We start from the raw sequence: 17877 nt of genomic DNA, 5'->3' as shown, positions 1-17877 counted from the left end.
GCCACAATTGCATTTTTAATGCTTTTTATGGTTCTAAATTTTGTATATTTGTTTTTAATGTTCATTTTTTTAATCTTTGTAAACCACCCAAAGAGCTTCAGCTATGGGGCGGTATATAAATGTAATAAGTAATAAATAAATAAATAAATAAATAAATAAATAAATAATTCATGAGTCCCTCTGTGGTGAGGGGGCTGAGTGCCAAAAAGTAAAGGAAGGATCAAAACTACTAGCACCCATGGCGAACTGGGCTTTAGGCTAGTAATTAGGAGACTGGGACTACTTCAGCTGTGTTAGTAATGGGGAGTCAAATGATAGCTTAAAAACAGAAAAGACAAGAGACTGAGAGACTTTCCTAGAAGACAGGAACTTCAGTAGAACATTAAAACATTTATCCTAGTCTGTATTCCTTTTCAGGTGATTCAGATTGCGTGGTGAGGAAAAAATGGGGCTGTGTGTGCTGGTTGTGCTCTGCCTATCACATGACCTGCCAGACCCACCATGTTGTCCACACGTTAGGGGCATGCCTGCCAGACATGTGTTGGATCTCGTTGTGAGCTGGAACTCTTAGTGCCCAAGGTTCCAGATCTCGGAGGATACCCTATTTGTATATAATGTGCTTCTCCACTGGCATGCCACCAACACATGGACAAGCATGTGGGTGGGGCAAATAGGGAATGGGGGTAAGACAAGCACATGTAGTCCTGCTTCCCTACACCCCCGACTAAAGCCTTAGTCACCGTAGTTAAAGCCATAGTTTAAGGTGTCTTCTGAACACGGTCCAGCTTTCTGGCTTAACCACTATGGTTAAAGCTGTGGTTTAAGGTGTCTTCTGAACGGGGGCCTATATGATTTTTGTCAGAGGTGTAATAGTGTGATACATAGACCATTGGCGTGACCCAGTTTTGAACATTTTTGCTTTTGCATTCTGAGGCTTTTACTGCACTTTCAGGGAAATGTTCCTACTTATCTTATTACTGAGATAAAGTATGTGAAGTGATTTGAACACCCTAAAAATGCTCTGTAAATACTAAGAGCTATTATCTTATGAACGTTGCTGAAATGGAATTTGTTGGCTTGGCTGCCTAATCTTGTAGCTGCTTCTGAAAGTTTATACTTTACAAGTGAGAGATTTTCTTCTACATGATCTGTGTCTTTGCCTGAAATTCTATAGAGTTCAAACTTCTGGAGTACACTTTCCTGGGAGTAAAACCCAGCAAACTCAGTGGAGCTTACCTCTAAGTAGACATGTATATGATTGCTCTGTTAGTGATTTACAAATTACAATGCTTCCACATTTACATTAAAATAGGACTCATAAAAAAACAAATGTCATTCCAAGGCATTCACAGTGGTTGTACTACATAGTTGTCTTTTTAAAGTCTGTGGGGTTGCTCTGGAGTAAATGGTTTGGGAAATGAAGCCTAAGGCTGAGTTTCTTTCCTGAGGTATATAACACTTCTCCTGAAGTTTAGGTGTTTCTGCATCATTTGGTTGTTATTTTTGTTGCTAATGCTGTATTGCTAGCAAAAATCCAAACCAACCAACCTGTCTCTTTCTCTGCTGTGTTTCCTTCTCTTCTCGGAATGCGCTAGCTTGCACATGGCAGAATGGCACTTGGAAATCTGCATATTGTATCTGGTTTCCTAATGGCAGCCTGACCCACTGCCTATAGCAACATATCCATAAATAACTTGAAAGAGACAGAGAAAGGAGGTGTTAGAGAAAAGAGAGCTACAAAGCCTCTTTTTAAAAACTTCTTAAAAATATAGGGAATGTATTTCAGAGAGGCAGCAAAGGATACAAGAGAAGGAACTTGTTGTTGAGCAGCTTTCTCTAGCCGGTCAGCTGCTGTGTGACAACTGCGACAGAGTAGGGAGGGAATCCTGCTTTCTGTTAATAGAAGTGCTAGTCTCGCCTTCTCTTTTCCTAACCCCAGAGCAGGATGGTTCTGGCCTCAGTGAGCCCAAAGCCCTTTTTAAGTGATCTACATGTGTTTCATCTGTTCCTTTTGTAAGTTTACCAGGTGGGACTCCACAATATAAAATTTAGCAGAACCCTGCCTCTGGGCTGAGCGACAGAGGTATCAGCCAGCACTGTCCTTCCCCTGCTTCTTTGCATTAGTACTGCTCTAAGGAGTAGGCCTTTTCCCCATACAGAGGCATATACGCAGATCACCACTGGAGCGCATGGTAATAACTCATGGACTCGGCCCTGAACCTCAATGCCCAAGTCAAAGCGGTGGCCAGGAGTGCGTTTGCACAGCTGAGGCTAGTGTGTCAACTGTGCCCATTCCTAGACGTGGCTGATCTGGCCACAGTCACACATGCCTTAGTTAAGAACATATAAAGGGCCCTGCCGAATCAGACTAAGGATCCATGTTGTCCAGCACTCTGTTCACACAGTGGCTAACCAGCCGTCGACCAGAAACCCACAAGCAGGTCACTGGTTCAACAGCACCCTTCTGCCCATGCTCCCCAGCAACTGATGTATGTAGGCTTACTGCTTTGGATATTGGAGGTAGCACATAGCCATCAGGACCAGTAGCAATTGATAACCTTCTTCTCCAGGAATTCATCCAACCCCCTTTTAAAGCCATCCAAATTGGTGGCCATCACCACATCTTGTGGTAGTGCATTCTGTAGTCAAACTATGCTCTGTGTAAAGAGGTACTTCTTTTAATCTGTCCTGAATCTCTCACCAATGAGCTTCATGGGATGACCCTCGGTTATAGTATTATGGGAGAGGGAGAAAAATGTCTACCTATCTACCTATCCACATTCTCCACACCATGCATAATTTTGTACACCTCTATCAGGTCTTCCCTTAACTTCTTTTTTTCCAAATTAAACAACCCCAGCTGTTGTTACCTTCCCTCATAGGGTAGATGCACTAGCCTCTTGAATCTTTGATCATTTTAGTTGCCCTTTTCTGCAGATCCCATTTGGACTACTGTAACACACTCTATGTGAGGTTGCCTTCAGAAACTGTTCAGAAACTTCAGCTGATCAGAAACTTCATGCTGCAGCTGACTGGAGCTGGTTACAGGGCGCATGTGACTCCCTTGTTAGAGCCGCTTCACTGGCTACTGGTCTGTTTCCAGGCAAAATTCAAAATGCTGGTTATAACCTATCTAGCCCTATGAGGCTTGTGACCAGGCTACCTGAAAGACTGCCTTCCCCAATATGAGCCTGCCTGTTTCTTAAGATATTCTGGAGAGTCCCTTCTTTCAAGACCATCAGCTTCAGAGGATGTTTGGTGGTCTTTTTGGAGGATGCTCTTAGAGTCCATTTTGGAGGATGCTCTTAGAGTCAAAAAGAGGCCTTTTTGGAGGATGCTCTTAGAGTCGTCCAAAGGAAGACTAGGTTCACTCCCTCTCTGCTGGCCTTCCATTGGCAAACAAAGTCTGCTTTATTCAAGGCTTTTGGCCTGTAGGTGGGTCTGTTGGTTTGGGTGCTGTTTTTATTTTTATTCTTTTATTTCTATTTTTTATTTTGTAATTGTAATGTTTTTATTGTATTTTAGTGTAATGTTTTATTATTTTAATGAATATTTATTGTGCTTGTAAGTCAGCTTGAGTGCCATTTTTTAGTAGAAAGGCATGGGTACAAATCAAATAAATAAATAAATAAATATTGTAAAATTCCATAAGTTTTCATCTCACCGTGTTAGTATCACCTGAGTTAACACTTAGAGGATAGTAAAGTTAATGGTGTCATGGGCATCCAAGTAATGCAGAAAAGAGAAGCTACATGCTGACCGGGCTCAGATAACACACCACAGCTTGTCATGGGTTATTTAACCCATGACAAGCTGTGGTGTATCATCTGAACTCAAGTTATTTAACTCTCAACGAGCAGCAGAATTTGTGGGCGCCAAGTTGTATATCTAATCCCACTCAGGAATTGTCATGTTATGTGAACTCAACAAGTGTAGGTTAAACAACCCTTGCACATAACCCATTCTCGCTGAGTTCTCATAACATGATAGCCCATGAGTGGGAGTTGCATATGGCTTGATGCCATTTCCTTGATCTAAATCACATACATAGACATTCAAAGCTGCTAACAGTGTCCCATCATGGAACTCCCATGTCTTATCTGTTTTGGCCCTCAATTAGTCATTTTTGTAATTCTTCTCTTTGGAGCATAAGGAATGCCAGTAATAAAAGACAAGACTATACTTGCCTTCTCAAACATGTCCTAACATGTCTCAGCATTTAAAAATAAACACTGATGAACCTTGTCATGCTGATTTATATGGTATAGAATTTAATGGCATGAGTTTGTTTGCTAGTGTTGTCGTGATGAAGGTTTGTAATTTGTATTATAATACAAATTATTCATTCTGAGAGCTGAAAGGGTGGGAGTGTATCAAACTAAAATGCAAAGAAATATGGGCCTCCCTTGATCAGATGAGATGCGGGCTGCGAATCAATTACCTTTGGCTCCAAAACGTTGATGCTGATATAACCTTTTAACCAAGCATTAAGGCCAGGAAGGGCTGATAGTGGGGAAATCTGTCATGAAAGGAAGGGCTTGGGAAAGGAAATGTGATCTTGACCCCATAACTATGATTAAGAGAAGGGCACAGAAGGGTGGAGTTATGACTGCATTAGGCCTAACTCATGCTTAGTCATACTATATCGGGATGTCTTTTACTGGAACAGTGAAATTTTTTAAAAAACTCTTGAGTATCATAGGAATACCTTTTGTTTATAAACTTAAATATTTGAAGCTCTAAAAATTTGTTCATTTTATTTGATTTATCTCTTGTTCTTCCACAGGTTCCCAGGCTGTGTTACAAAGAGTTTAATTTATAATAAAATATATTAAAACAATAGCATTAAAACACCATACAATAAAAAAGAAATATGGAAAAGTCACCAGAATTTTTTAAAAAGACACCAAGCACCATAAAAGCAATGTATATTTTACCCTACCCAGTGCCTGTTTGCATTCTCTTCCCCTCATTGTTTTATTATGATTTTATTAGAATGTAAGCCTATGCGGCAGGGTCTTGCTATTTACTGTTTTACTCTGTACAGCACCATGTACATTGATGGTGCTATATAAATAAATAAATAAATAATAATAATAATAATAATAATAATAATAATAATAATAATAATAATATAAAGGATTTAAATGCCTGAGAAAATAATAATAAAAAAGTATTTACTGGATTCCTGGTGAGCCTTCCTGGGGAGTGTTCCACAGTCAAGGTGCCATCACCGAGTAGACCTTTTCCCTTGAAGCCACTCACTGCATCTCAAAAGATTTGCATTACATTATAGTCACTTAGTTTAATATAGGGAATTGATGTATTGATTCTCCCCCCCAAAAAATGGAAATGCAAAATTGGCAATGGCAAAGGAAAATATTTTTCTTGATTCAGATTGGGACTGGTGATTATGAGCAAAGGTGAAGAAAGCTGATATCGTTCCTCACCTTCAAGGGTTCTTCATTGAATTGGAATTGTCATCCCCAGTCAATAAACTAGAGAGCCAGTGTGGTGTAGTGGCTAAGGTGTTGGACTGGGAGTCAGGAGATCCGGGTTCTTGTCCCCACTTGGCCATGGTAGTTCACTGGGTGACTTTGGGCCAGTCACAGACTCTCAGCTCCACCTACCTCACAGGGTTGTTGTGAGGATAAAATGGAGAGGAGGAGGATTTATGTACGCCACCTTGGGTTCCTTGGAAGAAAAAAGTCAGGATATAAATGTAATAAATAAATAAACCCGCCTTCTCCCCCATAACCCACCAACACCCTCACCTGGTGACTGTTGGTGTGGTAGCAGTGGGATCGAGCAGCGGCGCTCCTGTTTTCTTTGCCCTCCTTCTCCATGGCAGTGATGACTTTCTCCCCCTCTTTCTCTCTCCTTCCACTTACACCCAGCTCCTGTAATACTTCTGGAGCCCATTACAGGGGCAAGAGAAGAGTAACCCCCACCTTTCCCTGCTGGGTGGAAGAGTGGAAAATTAAGAGGCTGCAACCGTATCTCTTCATATCCAAGCCAAGGTTTCTATTCCAAGCAAGGAATGAGAACCTTCAGAGAAATCGCTGGTCAGAATTCTCAAAAACGCTGAGCTATAGAGTTGTGCTGATGCTATTCCAGAGATTCAAAGTACAAATTGGGCAAAATTCATTTCTACAAATCGTCGTGCAATAGTATTTTAAAAAATAGAGCTGATATTTCATATTACACTTCTCAATGTATTATTTTCACAAATTAAAATATTGAACTGTATTCTAAAATGAGAAATTTCACAAGGACAATAATTTTAAAATGTGTATTTTAACAATTTTATTTCCAAAATAGAAAACAGAGTTGATGAAAATAGCATGAAATTTTACTTTACTATAAATACACACAGTATATTTTCTAAGAAATGCTTCTGGATATTCATGTTTGAAAGTGAATATACAGTTAAATGGTGTTTTGCTTTTGAAATGGCCAGCTATGTCCACTGAATTTGTATTGTCAAAAGCAATGGTTCCTATCAAAGGACCTCATTTTTTAAAAACCATTCATTTGGCCAAATTATACATTTGGTGAGAAATTGAGAATGCATTGCTGTTTGGAGTTTAGTGAACAGCTCTGCATAGATGGAATACATCTAACTTGTTCAGTCTCTTAGGCTGCAATCCTATGCACACTTTCCTGGAAATAAGCTCCATTGAATTCACTTCAGAGTAGATGTGCATAGTGTAGTCAGCCAAACTAAAAAAAACCAACAACTGTAGATTTGGAGATTTAATGTCAGAGGTTGTTATATCATCAAGGACTTGCTGTGCCTGCAAATAATGATCTACCACTGTGCCTGCACAATGGTACAGAAAACAATGTGGTGTTATACAAGAATGTTCTTTGGTTTGGGACTGAGAGCTGTTTCTGATAAGACAAAAGTTACACAGAAAGCATCTCCATGTAGGCTACATATAAATAGCCGCAAATGATGGTTGTGCAGATGTGTGTATTTTGCAGTGTAGGTGTGACATACATATATTGGACAACTGCGACCTGTTGTTCACGTAGCACAATATGTGTATGAAGCAATTCACACATGGACCGCATAGTATTTCATACAGAGAAGCTCTTCTCTCTGTGCTGGCGCTACTGTGAAACCAACCTGGGGAGCCAGCAAGGTTGTGTGAGCTCAGCATCTATCTTCAAACAGGTCAAAAGGCTATCAAGATCTGGACATGATACCACTGAGAGAGCCAGTGTGGTGTAATGGATAGAGTGTTTTATTGAGAGTCAGGAGATCCAGGTTCTAGTCCCCACTCCGCCATGGGAGCTTACTGGGTGACTTTGGACCAGTCACAGATTCTCAGCCCAAGCTACCTCACATGGTTGTTGTGACAATAAAGTGGAAATGGGGAGGATTATGTACACCGCATTGCATTCCTTGGAGGAAAAAAGTCGGGCTGTAAATGTAATAAAATAAAATAAATAATTGACTCCGCTTCCTCAGGGTAGGGCTCAAATAGGTTCCCGCCTAAGCACAGGAGCTGCCCACATACGAATTGTCACACCAAATCATAGGGCTAGTTGGTTAATAAATGGATAGAGTCAAAATAAGAGTTTAAAGCCATCAATTCAAAATATTCGTAATCCTAACACAGTCCCTTGGCGATTGGAACAAATACAGGACTTTTTACTTCATAATGATACATATAGACACTTGAAGAAATATCAGATATTAAAAAAAAGACTGTCAACACAATATGTGCTAATTTAATATTTGAAAACCTCATAAACATTAAGAAATTGAAGCGTTTCTGTGCATCTATGTAATTTTGTGAAAACAGTATCCTGTATTCTAAAGTAGCTTACTTTAGCACATACATTCAGCCAAATACTCTCTAAAGATCAAGATTATAGAGTGTGGTAAATAAATCTCTACTACATACATTTTCAGTTTTTCATACAAAGATTATTTGAATGTTTTTAGTTGGCAACAAAATGGTTGTTTACTTGAGGGCAGGAAGTTACAGTTATTTAATTGAAGGTTTTGCTTTTTTTAAAAAAAAATAAAACTGTAGTCTGCAATCTAATATACAAGGATACATTTCTATTTCCATGAGAAAGATAATAGCTGAAAGGCAGAAGTTAGACTAATAACAGGGTCAGCTTTGCTGAGCTGCATGGCACTGCTAGACGCTGACCCTTAGAAACCCACAGCTATTCTTCCGGTCCACAGTGAAGTGATGCATCTTTTGAGGGTATTGTTGTGGCTAGAAGGAGTGGTTTCAGACAGAAGCTCCCTATTTCCTGGGACAAAGGGGGGCATTTTGTAGTGCTGCACAGTGCAATGAAGTTGTGGATCAGTCCTTAATACCCATTGGTCTTTGCACATAGTACAGAAAACACAAAGTAACTAATATATCCTTTTATTTGACTGTATCTTTTCTGTAGCTCTGCTTATTGTACTACAGGTTGTTATTTGTCAGAAGCTAAGCAGGGTCTCTCTTACCTGGTCAGTACTTAAGATGGGTGAACTTCAAAGAGCATCAGTTTCGTCAGTAAGTGGTGTTAGTGGCTCAGTAGAGGGGGACTGCGTTCCCTTGACTTAGCCTTAACCAATGTATTGGTATAGCATTGGAAAATGGAATCCTGGATGTGCATCTCAAAGGTCCTTTCTACTCTGAGGATATTAAAGCTCCTGCAATACATTTTGATGCCCAGAGGCCGTTCACCTCCTGGGTACCGAATAATCATTTTTTTTATATTATAAAAAGGACGAGTGCTTATGTTTGTAGCAAGCATTTTTAGAAGGATTTGGAACATTTTTAAACTTCTTTCTCCAAATCCATTCTAAACATTGCACAGTGAGTTGGCTGAAAACAGTTGCCAGCAATCCCTAAAGAAACTGTACTTTAATTACTCTGTGTTCGAATTCTGCAGGGCATGTAAATTGCTTTGAAATCCTGTGCAGGTGAAAGGTGCCGAATAAATGTCAAATAAGTTATTCATTTCATTCATATAAAACTACATTTTTTTATTTCTATTACTTCATGGAGTGTTGCAATTTTATAAAATTTATGTTAACCTTACAAAAGCTAAAAGGAGATATGTAACAGTAATTAACATTAAGGAAAATATTTCAGTGGTATAAAGATAATATTCCAACTTTCAAGTCAAGGCTTTAAAAACACAAGCAAGATGCCTTAAGGGTTCATATTGCAGCTCTGTAGTGACCAGTTCACCCAAGGAGAAACGGTCAAGGTACCATTATTAATTAATCCTGTTCAGGTCCATTGGCACTGGCTATGGAGATATAACTGGCTCAGGCTGATAAATCATGGTCTTAAAGGCCTACACACTCCCTTCTTGACCCTCACTCTACTTGCACAGCTCCCTTGGTGCTGATATTATAGTATGTTTAAATCCCATTTCATCCTAAAGGGGAAGCTGTAGTTTAATCCCTGATTATTAAAGAGGATATGAAAACATGATTTATTGGTCTGAGATGGCTATTTTGCCTGAACTTGTTTGTTTGCTTGTTTGTTCCTTGACAAAACAATTGCTGACTACTTCATTACTGATCAATAGTGAAGATCAGTGAAATTTTGAGTAAAAAGTAATGAGTAAGGACAGTGGTAGGCTGATGGGCTTTTTTCTTTTAAGTTTTTATTTTAACTGACGTATTTCGTTTTTGTTGGTAAATCTAAAGAGACTTCTCAGAATGAGACTTCAAGGGAGACAAAAATTGGCCCCAAACAGCCTAGTCCAGAGCTGGAATTGATACTTTTCAATCTTTATGCCTGTTCATAGACTTGGTTCTGAAATTTGTAGCTTCTGTTTGCTGACCACTGAGTGTACATTACCAAGGCATACAATGGCAGTGCTTAAGAAGTGGCAGAAAGACCGGAGATTTTGCATTATCTCCTGGATTTGGAGAATGTCCGAGCACCCCAACACAAGCATAGTTCCCCACTCCAAAAGTAGCCTTAACCGCTGGTCGGTCAGTAGGCTTTGTATTGTAGTTGCATATTGTACAAAATGCTACTTTTGAATTAAGTGATTCCCATGTCACTAATCTCCATAAACATGCTTTCAAGTATTTCTGCACATACTGACAACTTGTGAACAATTTATATTACTCCATAATACCACTTTTGCAGCTCAGACCTCTGTAAATCCATCTAACTTCAGTGTGCATGGGATTGCAGTCCTGATTCATGTAGCCCTGAATATTAAGATGCATGAGGTTGGATCGACGTTACTCCCACTGGTGGAAGGGTGGCACACGAAGCAGTTTTTAATCCTCTGGATTAGATTTTTGTACGCACAGCCAACTGCAGGGGGGAGGGGAAATGAGCAAAAGGTGCCTGTCCCCCTTCTGCCAGGGGGAACCCTCTGCTGGGTCAAACATCTTCTATGAGTGGAAGTATCCCTTCTGTTCATGGAATGTGAAATTTGGTATATACCTTAAAAAATAAATATATCTTGACTTTAAGAGTCAACTGTTGAAGCAAATATATTTAAAAGTAATTTATTGAAGGCATAATCTAAATGTTCTTGGCTTCAAATTGTACTGACGTGCTGTCAGATTATATTCTGTGTGCTTGCTATGGTCAGCTGCTTATATCAGACAAACACTGGGGCTCCCTAAATAGAAGGCAATGACTATAGCCAATAAGATTCAGTAATGTATCCTGGTACAAGAGAAACAGGCTGTGTCATGCTACAAAAATATTTTTCTTCTGTTAGTATCTCCTTTTCTATTGCTTGTCTTTGCTTGCTTTTTAACTAACGTTCTCTTTACTGTATTTGTGTAAATTTTAGTGCAAAATGTAGCTTTTCTTTGTTGGTGTGGTGTCCTGCTTTTACAGTGTAAGTATGGCCATATAGTAATTTATTTGTTTTTGTACAATTTGGTTTTGTACAATTTATTTGATCATAATCCATTATATGTCAACATCTTTGTGCATAAAAACTATACAAGACACCATTATTTTTATTTTTATGTTTGTTATGCAGAAAAGTCGTCTTCATATCATGACAGCAATCTAGAAGGTGATGACAATAGCATGTGGTCAGAAGTTGCAGGTGAAGGCTTTGAATTCACCCAGTACCTTGGAATGGAAATAGACTCCAAAAATGAAGAGTTAGTTCTAAATATCAGTGCTCGACTTCAGGCAGCAGTTGAAAAACTTCTGGAAACCATCAATGAAACCACCAATCAGGTAGTATTCCTTAATTATATTCTTAGTTGATTATTTAAGAGTAAAGAAAAATCTTACTGGTTATAGAAACCAAGGAATTATTTCATTAATTTCTGCATAGGTTTTGTGGGGAGGGGGGAAATGGTTTATCGGAGATGTTCTGAGAATCCTGATTCTTATTATAACCAAGGCTTAAAGCTGCTTTTCAAATGTGGTTAATGGTAACTAGACTTAACGGCAGTGCACATATAATGGTACGCTATGGTTAACGCAAGGAAAAGGAAGAAAGGGAAATTCATAATGGACAAGGAGTATATGAGCTCATGGCTCATTCCTGACTTTTTAACAATGGCTAAGAGTTTAGCAGAGTTAACTTCTGTATTCTTATGTGTAGACTCTTCATTTCGTTTCTGTCAAATGTTAGTTGGTCTGATGGCTAATTAACATGGTAGAAGTGTATAAAATTATGCATGACCTGGAGAATATGGATAGGGAGACTTTTTTCTCCATTTCTCATAATACTAGAACCTGGGGTCATCCCATGAAGCTGATTGGTGGGAGAGATTCAGGACATATAAAAAGAACTACTTCTTCACACAGTACATAGGTAAACTATGGAATTCACTGCCACAAGATTCGCCACCATTAGTGATGGCCACCAATTTGGAAGACTTTAAAAGGGATTACACAAATTGCTGTGGGAGAGGGTATCAATGGTCCTGGTCCTGATGGCTACACACTAACTCCAGTATATGCTACCTCCAGTATCAAAGGCAACATGCCAATGTACACCAGTTTCTGGGGAACATGGATGGGAGGATTCTGTTGCACTCATGTCCTGTTTGTGGGTTTCCCATGGGCATCTGGTTGGGCATTGGGTGAACAGAATGCTGAACTAGCTGGACCCTTGGTCTGATCCAGCATGGCTCTTCTTAGGTTCTTATGTTGCAAATTATAAAGACTTTTGTTTTATGAAGAACATCTATGTCATAAAAGTCAAAATCAAATAACATTTCAAATTATTCAGTTCTGTTAATAACCATTTCAACCAGCTTTTCTTAAAATGTTAATAAAAATAAATATTATGCATTGGCTTGTCTAAAAAAATAGCTATAGATCTGATGCCTTTTAGCCCATTGATTCTAGTTTATTGCTTTGTCACCTTCATCTCCCCTTATATGACTGCATTACTACATTACTTTTCAGGGATTCAAGCTTTTTTCCCAAGCTTTTTAGATCTTTAGATTTTGTTTGGAAAGGTTCCTTCAGTTAAATGTGTAAATGCATTTAGGATAATGAGATAAATTGTTCCAAGTTTATTTATTTAATTTCTGAATCATCTCTCTGCCTAATAGGCGCTCAAGGGGATATACAAATCAAATTAAACAATAAGAGTCAAACTTTAGTACTATAAAATTAATATAAAAATAGAAAGTGTCATTAAACACCATTAAAAGCCAGATGGAACAAAACCATATGTAATGTTTGTCTAAAACATAGTAAAGATGGCACTAAACTAGCTTCCTGGAGTTTTTAAATTGACATTTGCCTGTTATTTACTTGGTTGTCATAGCTTCTTTCCTGCTTCTTTTGGAGTACCCAAATTCCTTGGTCTGTGGATTTGAACTCTCACCTGCTGTTATGTGTATCAGTTTGTTGAAGGGCCTGGGGGGTTTTTTGAACCAGGAGAAGCTCTTCACACAAACATTGCATATTAGCACAACGAGAGGAAACAAATTTAGATTCCTTCAGCCTTGCACCATGCCATCAAAGTACAGAATGTGGAGTTGTTTTCACATTTCAAGTAGTGTGTATATAAGATTTTCCCTGCTCAATGCTACTGACTGGTGTTTCTTTCCAGCCTGTTTTTATGTCCATGTCACCTGTAAGTCAGTTTCTTTTAAATGCTGTTTTTGCTATGTTGGTTTACTTAGGAAGAAAATCCTCCATTTAATAGTTAATAAACACTGGGTTCAAGAGGTCTTGGATCAGAATATTGTTCCATTGGTTTTATTTCCATCTGTCTGTCCACCGGGGAAATATTTAATCTCTCTATTCCAGTTGTTTTATTTCCATCTGTCTGTCCACTTGGGAAATATTTAATCTCTCCATTCCAGTATTCCCCCCCCCCCAAAGATAACACTTTTTAGTGATCACACAATATGATTACACCTGTTCTCCCTCCTTCTAAAAACCTGAAGTTTAGAATGATGTCATGAATGGTGCATAACAAGTTTTAATCCAATATTTCAGTGTTGGATATTTTTCCTAATCGGTCAAAAGCGATGGGTGAAGGAGGTCAGTTTTCATTTGAAGCACAGAATTATGTTTGGAATGAGCAATAAACCTTAGGATGCATAATTTTAATTTTCAAAGCAGAAATTTAAGTTTTGAAAGCCTTAAAATGGGCTTGTATTTGAACTTGAAATATAGAAATGTCCTGAATCTGTTGAATGCATTTTATTCCAATACTCTCAGTGTTCAAAGGAGAGAGAATTATTTCCTCCCTGTTCCTTAAAAACAACAGGTGAGTAGATGGGACCCACATTAGAAACTGAAATATGTAATTGTGTTCCAAACCTCTCTGCAAAGTTTCATTCTGATAACTTGGTATCTCAAGGGAGGCATTGCATTAGAAGCCAACAAACAGAAGAATGCCAAGCAGGTTTCTTCATTTCTCTTGGGCAGTAAGTGCATTATTTTAAAACTTGTTCTTTCACAAGATGTAATATAAAATGATTTATTCCCCTTTCCTCTGCCCTCTCCTCCCCCACAGACTTCCAAAGGAATGATGTATTTGTTAAGTTGTGGGGATAATGTGTTTGTATTGTGCCAGAAAAATCTAGGAACAATCTGATTTTGGCCTGTCATGTATGTCATTGGCTTTCATATTGTTCCTAATAGAAACACAAACTTTCCTAGGAATGTCAGAAAGCTGTGAACGTTAAAAGACTGGATAGTTACCTTGCTACTTCTGGTGGTTCAAAATGAAACGAGACAATAATTAGAGCAATTAGGTCATTTGCTTTGATGAAGCTGTTTTATAAAAAAAAAATTAAAGTGTGGAAAAAGATCTGGTAGTCTTGAAGCTTTTTAATCCCTTCCAAACACTCAGTTTCTGAGCTCTGACTTGGAATTTGAATCTTGTTGGACAAGGTTTATTGTGGGTGTGTTAATTCAAATTCCATCTGCCTGTGTACCTGCAGTAAAGAAATTAAACCACTCCCACTGTCCTGACCTCTTCCTCAGGAGTGAGAGACAGCCTTTTGCTTTGCACGATGAAGCTTTATCTGACTTCAGAGTAGTCCTTTCTCTGACTTCATGAAAAGAATAAAGGCTGAATAGTGTTGCACTTTAGTGTACTGTTGACTTGACTTCAGTAGAGATTTTCCAATGTTGACAGCTGCTGCAGATTTTTGTTGTGATGGCTTGACTGCTTCCTATAGGGTTATATGGTCAAATAATGAAGATAATATTCCTTTCTTTTGACGAATGCCTGCCTCGTGTTACCATTCATTTTTGTTTGAAGTTCCATTTTGGGTTTGATTCTGCTGCAGGGTGTAGGGGAAACAGTACTTCTATAAAGTCTGCAAATGTTGACACTTTTTTTTTCTGAACTTGATATTTACCTGAGACTTCCCTGTACTTGTGGGTTATTTATCCGAGTGTGAACTGATAGTTCCTGGCTCTCTGCAGCAGTCAGACAATTGGTGAACTACTTTGCCATTTCCTTTAGAATATTTAAATCTATTGTAACCAAGGCAAAGAATCTTACCTGATGAAAGAAAGCAGCAGCACATTATTCTGGAATGGATTCCTACAGTACATATTGGGCTGAAAATATATTTAGTAGCTTAAAGTCAGAAAAAGTCCAAGAAGAAGATACTTATGAAGTTGAATCTCGTGTACCTTTACCATATCCTTTTCCTTTCACTGACCAGTTGGATGAGAATAACTCTGTAGTTGTCAATACTTCAATTTTTCGTGTTAGCCACAAGAAAAATGGACATAGATTAAAAGTTGTTTCAAAAATTTCTTTGCCCTCACCGCCTTATTCAGTAAGTATGAATGAACTTAAATTAATTTTTATTTTGTTATTTATTTATTTTGTCTTACATAGCTGTCATAAATTGTAGTGGGGAAAGTTTTAATTATATACTTGACAGTTTTTTGTATTTAATGCAATTAATTATTTGGTAAAAGAAAATAGGCAAACGTTTCTTTAATTTTTGACAGCAGCTTTATGTTGATTTAACATATTTCAGGTAGCTGACTTACTTTAGTGCTGCTTACCATTTACATGAATACATATGGTTTGATGTACCTGAGTTGTAGTTTTTTTAAACTAATATTTAAAAATCACATTTACTCAAAGGAAATGTTACTATAAGGACCATTTCAATTCTGAACTTATGCTTATGCTTGCCCTTTAAACTGAGAGTAGCATTTACCATTGTTCTACTAGACAATAGAAAACATATGACCAAATGATTGTAAAATACATACTTTGGGCAAGGCATTGCATATGCTGCTTTAATGGTGAATACAAACCGTAGTAATTTAATTTCTAATTTGATTTTAATGTAAAGTAGAATGAAAGAAAGTAATGGTAATTGTACATTACTTTCTGATAAGATAGGTATTTAAGTAAAGTAGTGTATTCTGTAGCATTTTAGATAGGTTAAATTTAGAAAAGTGTCATTTATCAAAAGAAAGGGAAATCTTTAGTATGGTATTATAACTTTTTAAATTGCTCATTTGTGCTGACTTAGGTGACTTGAAACCTTTTAGTTGTGCTACATGAAGTTCTGTTTATATCTTCATATTTGGTGATGGGATACCTGTTTGGTGTTCATTTGCTGACTATGGGTGTTTCTAGATGAGGCTTTTATCATACAGGATACTTGCCTCATTCACAGAATCTTATGGGGGATTCAAATGACAACATCTTCTGCTTGTTTTTTCCACTGCTATTCTCATCTTTTTTTTTTAACAAAAAATCCAGGAAAAGATGGAATAGTTGCACAGTGTCTTCTAATCAGAAGTGCTAGGAACTACCCTAGCACCCCACATCTTCCATATTAAATGGTCACAGAGTTGCTTCATTAATATAAAATGGTGGTTCAAAATAGGGCTTTTCTTGAGGAAAATGTATCATGAGTGACACAGTATTACAAGACACATAATTTGTGAATGTATTACAGACAGTCACCATTAACCATACTTATAAAAATATGGGTGTGGAGTTCTTTTATTTCCTGCAGTTAAACAAATATGTGTTATGTCATTTTGTAATTCGAGTACTATGTGAAATGTCAGCAGCCTTAAACTATCCTTAGCAGCTGGACTTAACTTTTTTCATTGAAAAAAGAAAATTCTAAATAAGTTGATACCATATACTTTAACTTACATTTACTGCACAACTCTAAAAATATTATTTTCCCAAGTCTGTTCTGTGATACTGATCTTATAATTACAACACGTGATTCTTCGTCACAGTTCAGAGACCCATTCAAGCTAGAAAGGCAGGATTTTTGGCATTTGCAGCAATATGCATTATTGGTCTTCTCAATTTTCATTTTAAAACTCTGCCATTTAAGGAGGTAATGCTTCTACAAATTGAACAGTGAATAGAAAATGTATCAGTGTCCAGTGTTACAAACAACCTTTAGATCCTAATAAACTTTGACGATAGCATTGCATCAGCTTCATTGTGATTCTCTGAACTTTGTTATGAGTGAGTTTTGTTTCTGTTATACACATGAACATTATTCTTCAATAGGCATTGCATTATTTGAGAATAGTAGAAAGCATGCATATTTCTCATAAAGTAGAATTATTACTTGGGACATGAAGTTAGTCATCCCATGTTTCTCTTCTTCAGTTCTAATTAAAACCTTTCATGTTAAATTTGCAGTAAAGTATAAGGTATGCAATGTGTGTTAAAGAATAAAGTACTGGAAAGTTTGTATTTTAATACAAAAATGAACCTGTTGCAAGAAGACATAAACTAGGAAGTCTCAAGTTCTGGCACTTGGACACGGATATAGTCATGTGACAGTGTGATTCATTGTACTATAGTATGGAGTTATTTGCTTATCTTGTTAACCACATTATGTGAAGGTAATAAAGTTCTGATCTAGAAGCATATAGAAGTTAATGAGAAGGCTTATTTATGATTCAACAACATAGAAAACTTTAAAAAGTACATTAAAAATAATATTTTTACTTCTAAATTTTTCTTATCCCATAGCTTGAACATGCTAAAGTTACACAGACAGAATTGTTGCAGGAGTCCTTTAAACGAGAACAAGAAGCCACTGAATTACTGAAATGTCAGGAAGAATTGCAAGAGCGATTTGATGAAGAGGTTAAAGCTAGAGAACAGTTGGCATTGGAGCTCAGCAAAGCAGAGAGTGAGTAATGATTGATCTGCTATATAAGGTTTTTAAGCATTACAAATCACATCTTTACATTAAGTCCGTGTTTATGCCAATCTAAAAAACTAATAATCAAAATTATAGAGCAACCAGTTTAGTGACCTCTTGTATCCCTCTCATAATTTCAGTTAGTTATGCATGAATTGTCCTTTTTTTCCAGTGGTAGAGAAAAGGAGGTTGCAAGTAAATACAAAAGAAAATTAATTCAAATTACTTTGAAAGAAAGAAAAGCAGCCATAATGACAGAGAGAGACAGAGAGCAG

The 17877-nt window shown here is 37.5% G+C and overlaps 1 protein-coding gene across 11 annotated transcripts in view; it reads left to right on the top strand.

The window, feature by feature from the left end:
• Positions 1–17877, top strand: part of AKAP9 (A-kinase anchoring protein 9) — a 122943-nt gene that overhangs the window by 57358 nt on the left and 47708 nt on the right. For all 11 annotated transcript variants that reach the window (XM_063126918.1, XM_063126874.1, XM_063126884.1 and 8 more), the window contains 2 exons: positions 10990–11195; positions 17428–17590. In XM_063126918.1, the coding sequence (XP_062982988.1) occupies positions 10990–11195; positions 17428–17590 (369 nt within the window). The remainder of the gene's footprint in view (positions 1–10989; positions 11196–17427; positions 17591–17877) is intronic.

This window comes from Elgaria multicarinata, chromosome 1 (assembly GCF_023053635.1).
Source record: "Elgaria multicarinata webbii isolate HBS135686 ecotype San Diego chromosome 1, rElgMul1.1.pri, whole genome shotgun sequence".
NCBI lineage: Eukaryota > Metazoa > Chordata > Lepidosauria > Squamata > Anguidae > Elgaria > Elgaria multicarinata.
The sequence above is the reverse complement of the archived record's forward strand: the minus strand, read 5'-3'. Positions and strand labels throughout refer to the sequence as shown.